Source organism: Onychostruthus taczanowskii, unplaced genomic scaffold (assembly GCF_017590055.1).
Source record: "Onychostruthus taczanowskii isolate IOZ18803 unplaced genomic scaffold, ASM1759005v1 scaffold9, whole genome shotgun sequence".
Classification (NCBI taxonomy): Eukaryota; Metazoa; Chordata; class Aves; order Passeriformes; family Passeridae; genus Onychostruthus; species Onychostruthus taczanowskii.
Window position 1 is genome coordinate 1302890 of NW_024506993.1, and position 12792 is coordinate 1315681.

General features: G+C 53.9%; 1 protein-coding gene across 4 annotated transcripts in view; it reads right to left on the minus strand.

Annotated features, from left to right (window-relative positions):
• Positions 1–794: 794 nt before the first annotated feature.
• Positions 795–12792, minus strand: part of ITPR1 (inositol 1,4,5-trisphosphate receptor type 1) — a 159909-nt gene continuing 147911 nt past the window's right edge. For all 4 annotated transcript variants that reach the window (XM_041425478.1, XM_041425479.1, XM_041425477.1 and 1 more), the window contains 2 exons: positions 6422–6583; positions 795–2164 (listed from right to left, as the gene is read on the minus strand). In XM_041425478.1, the coding sequence (XP_041281412.1) occupies positions 2075–2164; positions 6422–6583 (252 nt within the window). In that variant the 3' untranslated portion in view covers positions 795–2074. The remainder of the gene's footprint in view (positions 2165–6421; positions 6584–12792) is intronic.

The window sequence follows — 12792 nt, forward strand, 5'->3', positions numbered from 1 at the left end:
CACCTGACTGGCAGAGGCTCCGGGAAGCCTGACAAATTTGTGTGTCTGCTTATCCCTGGATGGCAGGAGGGGAAGGAGTGAGTCAGGTACGTGTCTCTGCCGCTCAGGGAAAACGAAATCCTGCTCCTCCGCCGCGCCACGCCGGCGGCAGCCGCAGCGCCGCGCTCCCTCTGCACACACCTTGCTGCAGAGGGGAAGACAGATTTGCCAGGAGATATATATGGAAATGCATGTGATTAAGGAGTCACAATCTCACCGATAAATCTGGCTGCGAGACTGCTGGTCAGGCTGCCCTCCTTCCTCCCCCACCCTCGGGTGCCCTCCCGCTGAGCTCTGCTGATGACCTGAGCTGGGGGCACGCACCCACCTCAGACAGTTGTGTGCACTTACCAGATTAAAGATGATTAATTGTACCAGGTAGTTCCTGCTACATCTTAATCAAATACACATAACCAGCAACGCTCCTGTGCACACGATACTTGGAGCTGGAGGGGTTTTTAACTCTCACACGCTCCAATGACAGCCACAAACCCAAACTATCAGTGGGGAGAGTGTGAAGTATCCCAACCCAGAGTGACCACAGGTGAAGTTCCCTGGGTGCCAGTGCCTCTCACTGCTGGAGGAGGGACATGCTCTGGTTTTAAAAAAATCAACCTCTGCCCCTCTGGGCACTGGGAAAAGCCCCATCCTTACCTGCCAGGCCCCTGTGATGCCACATCCCAGGACATGCGTGTGTGACAGAACTGCCAAACACCACCTTGGAGGGGACACAAACCACCAGCAGCCTCTGACCATAGAGTATTTTGCATCATTTATTTAAATACCTATATTTATGCATTTACAAATTTTCATAGCTCTTTCTGTAGCTTTTTTTCTTTTTTTTTTTCTTTTGTAGACAGTATTGCAGAGAAGTCAGCTCCTGTAAAATGAGGTCCATGTATAAAACTATGCAGCGGATTGGAGGAAAAAAAAACCAACCAAACAACAACCTGACAAGTTTCCTTTCACACTCTGGAGAATCAGAAACCAAAGAAAGTGACCAAATGAAAGGGGGCAGGGAGAGGAAGGGGTGGGACAGAGCAGCCTCAAACCAGTGGCTCTCACACAAGCATTACACACATCAGTGCTCAGCTACAGGACACATTTCAGTCGGTGCAGTGCCTGTTTGCTAAAGCTTTAGCAGGCACGTAGGTCTCTAATGAAAAAATAGAAGGAGAGGATCCTACACACTGAGAATGCAAAGCCTGGACAGCCTCAGCTCGGTCCTGGGAGACTGCACCGACTCGCCAGCAGGGCATCCTCATTCCAAACTTCATTTTGCATAAAAAGTTCCCTTTAAGAAATCTTAGCATTTAAAAAACCCGGTGTCTGAGCTCTTCTAGCCTCAGTATTCTAAAGAAATCTCTTGAAAAATACCTCCTGCTTTCCTCACTTGGAAGCTTCAAAATAATGTTCTGCTTTAATTGATACCAATTGAACAGCTCACGGAGTCCCAGCATCATCCCTGGGAGGAAGAGGCAACAAATATGGCATTGCAAGATATTTACACACATGGTACAAAAATGTCCAAGGGTATGAAAAAATCACCAGTTACACAATTTTGCAGCAGCCTCATTTACACCTGTAATTTTATACCATTTATTACATTGTACTAACACACCAGATCCAAAGATGTGCACTCCCTTAGGACATTCAGGAGTTCCAAATATATTGTGATTGCATAATTCATATTGCACAATTGTATAAAAACATAAATACTAGCTATTCTATTATTTTTTTTTTTAAATACAAAATACATGTCACATAGTCAAATAATCTTTTCAAGTGCAATTCAGGTGCTCTCTTAAGTCCTTCCAAGGAAAAGGCAATTTTGATAGTTTTGGCACAAAGTTTAACCTCTGTCCCGTGCCAACAGTTCTAATCACAATCCACGCGCCCCCAGCTTGATAAGAGTAGCAGTCATATACATCTAAGTATAAAACCAGGGTATTTACAGGATGCACAGAAGGTCCAGGGAGCAGCCTCGGGGCCGGGGATGTTGGGGCTGTCCCGGAGGGGCCGTGGCCCTCCCGGCTCAGGCCGGTTGCTGCTGCAGGTTCACATTCATGGGCGGGGGGTGTCCAAGGAGACCGATGCGCTGCTTCTGCTTCCTCTGCTCTGTCATCTGGAAAATTAACAAGTTTGCTCATTAGGCCTCGTTGCTTCCTGTGCGTCAGCTCGCCCAGGGGCCTGTCGTGCTTGGCGCTTGCTGCGGAGCACTGGCTGCAGCCAGAGCCTGCTCCCGGGCCAGGGGCTGACTGCAGCCCCAGCACGGCCACGAGCCCATCTGTGTGCCCAGACACCGCCGTGCCAGGGACAGCTCGGCAGAGCCCGGCAGGCAGCGGGCACGGGAGCGGGGAGCAGCCCGCAGGAACCTCCCCTGTCAGGAATTCTCTGTAACCCGTCCAGCAGAGGGGGCGGACAAAGGGGCGAGCCCTGCAGTCAGGCTGGGAATACCCTTGCCTTTGCTGGAAAACACTGAGCACTCCCCGCTCTCATCCCGAGTGAGCCAACAGCCCTCCCCATGTGCCAAGGCAGCACTTAACCACCTCACTGCCACACACCCCAAACTTTGGCATTCCCCACCTGCTTCCCACTCGTTAAATAATGTTCTCCTGATCAGTGAACTGTGAACGGGAAATGGATCACTGTTATCACTGATATTGAGAAAAGGCCACAATCCAATGGCTCCACTCTGCTTTTTTAAAACTTTGGGAGGTTTCTGACAAGTTACATAAGCCATGTAAGGGATGACTCTGGCTGGGCAGGGTGTCGGGAGCGAACAGCAGGATCCCACAGCAGGATCCCACAGCTCCCGCGGTGCTGTGGCTGCAGAGGAGCCACAACGTGGGATGGCTCACAGGGAACGCCAGGACAGCCTCATCCCTGCCCCACCGACGGCACCTGGGCCCCCCCAAGACCCTCAGGGTCAGCACACCACAGCACACGATCCACACTCCCATCCTGCTCCTTCCAGCTACAGCCACCATTTAACTTCTCCAGTTTTGCTGTTTAATGACAAATGCCAGCCAGTGTCACTGCTTGTGGCAGCAACCCCAGCAGAAGGGAGGTGGCGTGTGCATGTTTGGTTCATTTGGTTACTAACACATTTGGGATCATGGAATTGGTAAAGTTGGAAAAGACCTCCAAGATCAAACCTAGCAGTCAACCCAGCCCCAGCACCACGGTCACCAGTAACCCACTTGAGTGCATCTGTTTAAAGCCCAGTTTCTAGCTGATGGTTTCCCAGCTGGGGCAGGGTGTGCTGGTGGCCAGCCAGTGGCTCACCTGGAGCTCTCTGTGGGGAATGGGATTGCTCCAGACGGGCAGTGCTGGACAGCCTCTGCGAGGCTCCTCTGCTGCACACCCCACACCTCAGCGTGTGCCCAGTGGCACTCCTTAAACCGCCAGGAAAAGGGCTGAAACACCGTCATTCCTCTTGAAACCATAATTAGCCTTGACCTCAGCACCTTGCTCCCTGCCTGGCCCAAGGGGAGGCAGAGCTGCTGTTTTCCCTTTCCCCAGGGCTGACCACGGCCTCCCGAGGCCAGGGCACACCTCCTGCTCCTCTGCACAGCTGCTGGAATTCTCTCCACAAAAAGCCTCTAATGCTCCACAGGGAATGGGAGCAGGAGGAGAGGGATCTTCCCAGAGCTCTCTGAACACACACACACCCCCCACTCCCTGCTGAACCTGAATGTTAAACTGCTGCTGTGATAACCCACAAGTGGAAATGCAGAGAGGCCACAAGGACTTGGCTTAAAAATGCCCCTTTACATTAATTATCTTCACTGAGCAAACTGAGAGTCACAATTTCACACTGCCAATAAACTGATTCAGAGGATGCGTGGAATAAAAAGGGAAAGAAAGAGGAATAATGAAAAGGGACTGTAGCAGATATTTTTCAGGCTGGGTAGAAAAGGGACGGTGCACACTGGTGCAGGTGTTTGTAGAAGATGTGGCTTTAAAAAAAGGGAAGAATAAAGCAACCAACCATAAATAAGAGGGAGAAATGCAATTTTAGTGTCAATGCAGGACATTATTAATCCTGCACAATGTTTAATGCTTGTGTGGAGGGCACAGGGCTGCAGGAGGGAGCAACTTATTGCCATCACCTTTACTGGAGAGTGAATCTCCTGCAAAAGCTTTCCAGTACCAGCACACCTGGGCTAACAGGCCATAAAAGCCATGCACAGCAAATCCCCAGGGAGCTGCCAGGCCCTGGAATTAGTGCTGACAGGACCCAAACGAGGGGTTCAGCTGAGCCAGGCTGGGCTCCCCGATAACGCCTGGGCCTGACAGAGCCTGCCTGGCTCCAAAGGTTATGGTGAGCTGGAGTCAGCTCCAGGAGCAGGATCCCCACTGGACAGGGCACTGCCTGCACCCTGTCACCCTGAGTCACACCTGGAGCCCAGGGGGCTGTCCCCAGCCTGGGCCCGGCCCCAGGAGCATGCTTGCACTCTGGGAAGGATTTCTGGGTGATTACATCTAATCCCCTGCTGCTGCAGACAATTACGGTGTAATCTTTTCACACAGAATTAAAGTGATCAGGATTTTAATGGCCCTTGGTGCACTTTGGGGAAGCAGGCGGGCTGGAACTCGGCTCCTAATAATTAGAGTCTCCAGAAACCTAACGAGCTTGAAGAGCAAATGAATGAGAGGTTTTCCCTTTATTTAATTACAAGAAAATAAATACAAATAAAAATTCCCTGACTTGGTTTCTTTCCTGGAGACAGTTCCTGGTCAGGAGGAGGAATATACTGGCTTTGTCACATAATTGGAGCATCCTGCATCTTCAGCAGGGCTCTCAATAATGGTACTTAGGGGAATTCCTAAAAGCTATCACCACACTAATGAAGCTGGTTTCCTCTCTTGCTTTTACAGTCAAATAGCTCTCTAAAAGCTAAATCCTTCATTCTTATTTTTACAAAGAGCAAGGAGAGGTTTTAGTGCTTGGTCAGCCAAGAGGGCTGCAAGCTTCAGAAAGAAATGTGTCGTGAGGCTGTGGCCAGTGGGGAGGCTCCTGTGCCTGCAGAGCACTTGGACACAGAGCCTTCAGCAGGGAGACACAGGACACACGGGGCAGGGTCATTGTTTCCAGGCAAAACAGCCAAACCGCTGCCAGGAAAGAATTAAAGCCCAGACAAAAGAGCAACTGCCTCTGCCCTCCATGCTCAGACCAGCTGGAGCAAGGGGCTCTGTGGCACCGTGCCTGAGAACTGATTACAGCCTGGGGCAGCGAGGCTGTCAGCCCCAGTCCCCCACATTAATCCCTTCCTTGCCTCCACAGGGTGCTCCGGACAGAGCCCAGCTGCAGCCCCAGTGCAAGGCAGGAGCTGATCCCAGCAGTGCTGGCTGCCAGGGCCTCCTGACAGAGGAGTGCTTCATGGAGACACCCAGGCAGCCCAGCCGAGGTGGGCAGCAGGGATGGCACTGCTGCTGGGAGGGGAACTGACCCAGAGCTGCTGGGCCACTCCTGCCCCGGGCAGCTCCATCCACCACCCGGGTGCAAGTCAGCCATTAATCGTAGCCAGTGCCAATACCTACATCAATTCACTAATTGAACCATCTGGCTCAGGTTATTAATGCACAGAGATAAGCAGCCACCACAAACAGCTCCTGCCAGCACAGGCAGCAGTGCTTTCCGTGCTTTCCCTGTTCCCTCCAGTCAGGCTGGATTCCCCAGGGACAGCACGAGCTAAAGCTCTGCTGCCTCTGTTTTTCACAAAGCCATGGCTGGGCTTGGCACCAGCCCCACGACGCCCTCGAGCCCAGCCAAGGCAGAAGCCACCCAGCTCTTGCTGCAGAGAAGCTGCTGCACCAGAAATACCCTGTGAGGTCTGTGGAGAGCAGTGCAAACCCTCCTGGGGATGTGTGAGCTGCAGGCTGAGGGTGGCAGCAGCCAAATCACATCTGCACAGCAGCACAGCCGCAGCACGGAGGGACCAGCACCACCAGTAACCACTCGAGTGCCTCTCCAGTTTCTCGGTGGGTTTTGAGGTGCACACGGTGACACAGCCCTTGTGTCAGTGTCACACCCTCTGGCTGACAGGATCGCACTCAGCTTTCCAGGTTAAACCCCAAACAACAACACCACCACCATGCAGGCTCCCTGCACCAGCCCAGGACTGATTCCAGTTAACTCTGGTGACTTTTTTAACACAAGTTTTCCCTTTCTGATGTGGCCACTCTGGAACTCGCAGGTGGGCCAGCACCAGGCAGGTCAGCTGGAGCGTGGGGCTCTGGTTTGTTCACTGCTCTCCTAACCACGAGTTCCCCTGGGGAGGCTCTCCTGGGGTCTGGAGAAGCCGTGGAGCTGCACAACCCCAGCTGGGCTGGCAGGAGCCCGTGCTGCCCGTGGCAGTGTGTGCCCGCTCCTTACCTGATCCTTGAGCTCCGAGAGCTGCCCAGAGAGGTTGGTCACGAGCTTCATGGTGGACTCCAACTTCTCCTGCAGGTTCCTCAGCTCGTTCTGCTCTCCCTCTGAGTCGCTGCTGACCAGTGACATGGCTCTCATCCGGGGGAACCAGTCCAGGTTTCTCTCCTGAGGATCACACAGCAGGGCACAATTAGCACCTGAAAACCTGCCCCCAGAGCACAGCACGGAGCTCTACAGCCAGGGACATTCCTCGGATGCAGCAGCTCTGTCCTTATCTGCAGTTATCTGCATTTGCATCTCACTGGAAAGTTTGCAAAGTGCCAGCCCGAGGCACTGAGGCACCGCTGGGAATTGGGGCTGATCATTTCGGGTTTCCTCCCCAGGTACTCACTGTCCCCAGCCCGTGCTCCCTCACATACACCTCAGCATAAATGCAAAACACTGGACATCAGTCCAGATTTCATGTCTTCATAAGCATTTCCCAGTGCTAGAAATCTGCTGCCATCTCACAATCTTCTAACTTGTGTTTGAGGAAGGTTTTCTGCTTTTTTTTGGTCAAGCAAAGCTTGGCTGTGCTCTCTGATAAAAGAAACCAAGCTCTGGAAATTCTTCCATAGCTGAAATACTTCCTTTTTTATGAAAAAGAAAATCCTATTTTGACTGTCTGGTTCAGAGACAAAAATGAGGGACACATACATTACAATGCACTGCCTGCAGAGTTTTCCCTCAGCCATACAAAGTCTCTCATATTCCATGTTTAAGTTGCAGCCAGGAATGTCACTGGACACACACTCAGTCTGAGGAGCCTGTACAGAGGCACACAGGCACTCGTGTACTCGCCAGAGATGTTAAAAATAAAGGCAGGAGCGGAACAGAAAGCCACAAAAGAGGAGGAGGGGTGCACCCCACGTCCTGACACCTTACAGTTCAACATCAAACTGGTTTCCCATCCAGTCTGCTTCTCCTCCCACGCTGGAGATGTGCTCTGCAATGGAAGCTGGCTGAGATAAGGTGTGTGTGCTCTCACAGGTGACACAGCTGGGGAGCTCTGAACACACCAGGCACCGTGAAGGGTGACTGCATTAACGCCAAGGGATGCTGGTAATCAAAAATCAATCAACACTGCTGATTAACAGTGACCACAGCTCACCCCACTGGCTGGCCAGGCTCTTCTCTGGGCTCCCAGCTTGTTTTTGCAGCGCTGCAAACTCCTGGCTTTTTGTCATTCCCTGCCTAAATCTCCAGCTCCAACCCCTTCCCTCCATGCTCCCCCTCATTCCCAGGAGCATCCATCCTGCTTAATCAGGGCTGTGCACCTCTACAGAGAGCTCCAGTCACATCCTCTCTGCAATTCAGATGCGATGCCAAGACTCATCAGCTTAAATTAGCTGCTTCTGATGTGCCTGGAGTTTCCTTCTGCCAGGATGAGAAGGCAGAAAGCAGGCCCTTTCCCATGCAGGCACCACAGCATTCCCACGTGATGCAGAACTGCCAGCAAGGCTGTTTGCTCCTGATCTCTGTTTACAGGGCAGATGGTTTCTGCTAATAAAAGGGGAAAAAAAATCATCTATGTACAAAAAAAAATACGCCTTTACCAAGACAAGTGCCAAAATATTTTGGACTTTAGGAAAACGCCAGTCCCACAATTAAGGTTTAATAGTAGGAACAGGCAGCACTGCACTGTGCTCTTCCAGCTGTAGTAAAAGCCTCATTAAGGAGGAGGGGGCAGCTCAACATTTATGCTCAGGTCCAGCATCTCCCACCCAGGGAAAACCAACTACACCAACTGCACTTCCCCCTGTTCCTCCAGGGAAGAAACAAGGGCAGAGGACCAGGAAAATGAGACTAAAATGCAATTTATATTTGCAGCATTGCCTGGACCCTCAGGCCCATGTCCTGAGGTTTCTAGGCAGACACAGGAGCCCTGAAGCTCCTGCCTGCTCCTTTCTTGCTCCAGAATTATTTTCCTTGTTCCCAAAACCGTTTCTAAGGCCATCCCCAGAGTGTTCCCAGGCCCCATCCTTGAGAAGGATGAAAGGGATGAGGGAAGCACCAACTTTCCCTACCTGCAGTGTTTCATAACAAATACCCCAAGCACTTTCCAACATTACTCTGCAATTTAAGCTGCAGCTGCTGCAGGGGCTGTGACTCGATCGTTCCAGGCCCGGAAGGTGAAATCAAACAGCACCCACAGCTTCTGCAGCCTCCTCAGAGCTTCCAAACTCGTCGGGTTTCTGAAAGCCCCAGCCCTCAAAGTCAGTAAATCTTGGCTTTGATTTGAACAAAACCAACAAAGCACCTCTAGCTCTCAGGTCAAGGCTGAAAGATGAAAAGCAAACCATGCTTCACGTGAGCTCCACAGGCTGAGGACAAGCAGACACAGCTGGACCTGGCAGTGCCCTGCAAAGTGCTGACCCACCTGGAAAGGGTTAACGGGCACCTGGGAATTCCCTGTGCAGGGACAGCCTCAGGGAAGGACGTGGGCATCCCCTGCCAGCCCTGACTGGCACTGGCATCCTCCCCACTCCCAGAGCTGGCTAGCACCACCCAAACCCGGCATTTATCTGGATGTGTCCAACTGCCACCAGCAAGAAACAAGGGGGTGTCCCCCCAAACAGGGAGATAGGTGCAGATAAATCCCCAGGATGCAGGTATGCAGGCACCAGGCAATGCTGCCTGGCCAGGCTGGGGCTCTCCAGAGGACAGAGATAAGCTGCCAGCACGGCAGGGCACAGCTCTCCTTCTGCACACACACTTCATGCTGGATTTCACTGGAAACCTTGAGCCTGCTCTTCAGCCTCCCCCAGCCCCGCAGAGAGGAGCTGGATGTGACCAGGCTGCTGACACACAGCCTGTCCCCGTCCCTGCTGGGAGTGTGGGGGTGTTCTCTTTCAAATAAATAAATATTTAAGCAGAGCCAGCCCCAACTGAACAGAGCAGGAATGCTGAAAGGTCAGGGGATGGTGATCCTGCTGGGCCAGCCTGGCTCCCAGCACTGCCACTCAGGGGTCAATAAAAGATTTATATCTCCATGATCCAGTTTCTGCTGAACTTCAGCTCAGCCCTGGGGTGCCTTTAAAGACACGGGCTCATCTTGGGGCTCTGAAGGTGTTTCAGAGGCACTGAGAGAGCTGGGAGAGGGGAGTGAGGCTGCCCGAGCTCCTGTGCAGCTGCTGGCACCCACAGACCCATGGTGCCCTTTGCACCCTCTGCCCTGGGACCCTGGGTGCCCTCAGCTCCACTTCCCAGGATCCTGGGGTGCCCTCAGCTCCTCTTCCTGGGATCCTGGGGTGCCCCATAGCTCCTCTTCCTGGGACCCTGGGTGCCCTCAGCTCCTATTCCCAGGATCCTGGGGTGCTCTCAGCTCCCCATTCCCAGGATCCCGGGGTGCCCTCAGCTCCCCATTCCCAGGATCCCGGGGGTACACTCAGCTCCGCATTCCCAGGGTGCCCTGAGCTCCCCATTCCCAGGATCCCGGGGTGCCCTCAGCTCCCCATTCCCAGGATCCCGGGCTGCCCTCAGCTCCCCATTCCCAGGATCCCGGGGGTACATTCAGCTCCCTATTCCCAGGATCCCGGGGTGCTTCAGCTCCCCATTCCCAGGATCCCGGGGTGCTTCAGCTCCCCATTCCCAGGATCCCGGGGTGCCCTCAGCTCCCCATTCCCAGGATCCCGGGCTGCCCTCAGCTCCCCATTCCCAGGATCCCGGGGGTACATTCAGCCCCATTCCCAGGATCCCGGGGTACATTCAGCTCCCCATTCCCAGGATCCCGGGGTGCCTCAGCTCCCCATTCCCAGCCCAGCCCAGCCCCGTGCTGCAGCAGCCGAGCCAGCGCAGCCGCTGCCGGAAGCCGGCTGACCACAAGCGCCGTGTTTCGGCTTGCAGCTCTTTTCTAGGTACAGTTGGAAAAGTCCCTGCTGCAAGGCAGCAAGTGTCTCACGCGGGTCCGGCCATCCCCCTGGAAAGGCAGAGGAAGCGCTTCCTTCTGAGAAGCGCCGGCTCCTCCCGGCTTCTGCCGAAGAGCTGCTTCTGAGAAAGGCTGAGAGGAGCCCTCAGCACGGGCTGGGCCACGACAGCGTCAGCTCTGCTCCTCCTGGGCAAGGGATGGCAGCTGATGGCACAAAGTGGGGCTCGTGTACCCCAGAGTCACAGGGTGCTGAAGGGCCGATTCAACCCTCTGCAAAATAAATCCCTACAGCTGCCATCAAAGGGCTGCCCAGCAGCACCATTTACAGAATTGTGGAATTGTTTTGCTTGGAAAAAACCCCCAAGATCACCAAGTCCAAGCTGTGCCCCATCCCCACCTTGTCACCCAGCCCCAGAGCACTTTGTGCCACGTCCAGTTGTTTCTTGAACACAAGCAGGGAAAGGCAGCAGCAGCAAATTTCAGTTTCTGTCATGGGAAGTTAAAAATCAGACCCACACAGCTACAAAAGAGCTCTGTGAAGCACTCTGAAAATGCATCTGTTTGTTTGTGGTGAGATGGGACTCCTCCTGGGTCTTTCTTGAGCTTCCTGGAAAAATCCCCACATCAGGTTCTCTCTCTGCAGCAAAGGGCTCACCATCACTTCTTCCACACCGAGCTGCACTTCCCCCCTCCATAAAAACCAGCACTTGATGGTGTCTCCCCCTCCACACTCAGAACATTCTCAACTCCGAGCTGCCCCACAAGGTTTAGGGTGCAAAAAGCTCCTTTGCTCTGTTAAATACCCAAGTGGCACTTGGGCTGGGGCAGAGCAGAGAACCTGGAACACAGAGACCGTTCCCAAAGGTGGAGGATGAGCACAGCCCTAGGCCTGAGACGGCTCTGCTGTGGGTGACTCCAGCTGATGGACTGGGGGGCACGGGGCTCCTGAAGGCCATGTCCTGCCTCCCGAGAGGACAGGGCCACCTCTCCACACCAACTCCAGGCTGTTTGGATCCCACTGAAGCAGGGCACGCTACGCCTCCACAGCTGGGCAGGACAGGCAGTTCCCCACGGGGGCTGAGCTGCACAGCTGGTGGCAGTGGCCGCTGTCACCACATCCTCTTGCACAAGGGCCGAGCCCGCGGGGTCACGGCGTGACTCAGGGCCTCGCCCCAGCCCGGGGCCACTCCTGGGCACACTCAGCCCCGGGGGCTTTCTGCTCCCAGTGCCTCACCCCACGGCTTCCAGGCAGGAGCCTTCCCCCTCTCCCAGGGCGCTGCTCCAGGAGCAGGACGGGCACCCAACCTGGCAGCTGTCTGGGATCCACCCAAACCCAGCACGTTATGCAAACATCCCATTGCCCAGAACTGGCCCCAAGCCTCTCCTTCTGCTTTCATCCACCCAGGCCTTGTTCTTACACACGCTCAGCCCCAGGGAAACCTTTGCCTGGTCAGCTGGGATGCCAACCCGAGATTCCCAGCATGGATACCAGGTGGTTTATCCGGGAAAATCCAGCACTGAGTTGGAAGGGACCTTAAAGCTCATCTTGTTTCACCCCCTGCCATGGGCAGGGACACCTTCCACTGTCCCAGGTTGCTCCAAGCACTGTCCAACCTGGCCTTGGACACTTCCAGGGATGGAGAAGCCACAGCTGCTCTGGGCACCCTGTGCCAGAGCTGGGGAAGATGAGGGTGACCATTCCTTTCTCCCAGTGCAGCTCCTGGTCTGCACTAAGGGTGGAACAAGTTCCTCCCCTGTGTGAGCACAAAGCTCAGCCCGTGCCTATGACACAGTATTTCCAGCAGCCCAGGGCCTGCTGCCAAACACCCTGGGCTCTTCCAAGCCTCTGCCATGATTTCTTGATTAACCCTGTAATTATATTGGCTAACTCTGGCCAGCCATCTCAAGATGCAGCTTGTTGGGAAGTTACCACCAAACAAAGCACTGTCAGCTCCAGGTCACATCCTGACCTCCTTGGTCTTCCTCCTCCTCCTCCCCAGGCTGCACCAGTATCACGGTGACTGGTAGCCCCAAAACCCCAATTTCCTCATCTGTAACCGAGTCATTTGCACGGGCTGCTCACTCCTGTGTCTGCAGCTGCTTTGCTCAATATTGATATGACAAATCTCTCCTCTGTGACTCTGCCTCAAGAACAGGATTTCCAGGCACAAATGACAGATGAACATAACTACGTTTCCACACTTTCTCAGACTGTAATTTCATGTACATATGTCTTTCACCAGTGCTGGAATCATTAAGGGCCTTTTGGAATGCTTTGGGTTGGAAGTATCCTGGTGTGCCCTTGTCATTGCTGGGGGTGCTGCAGTGCAAAGCCAGTCTTGGCCAGCTCCAGCTGAACTGGGTTTCATGGGGAGCCTGGGACACCACTCCTCAAAGCCATCACCAGTGCTGAATGCCACCTTCCTGCTGGCTTTCAGGGCACAGTGACTGTCCCTGCTGGGCAACT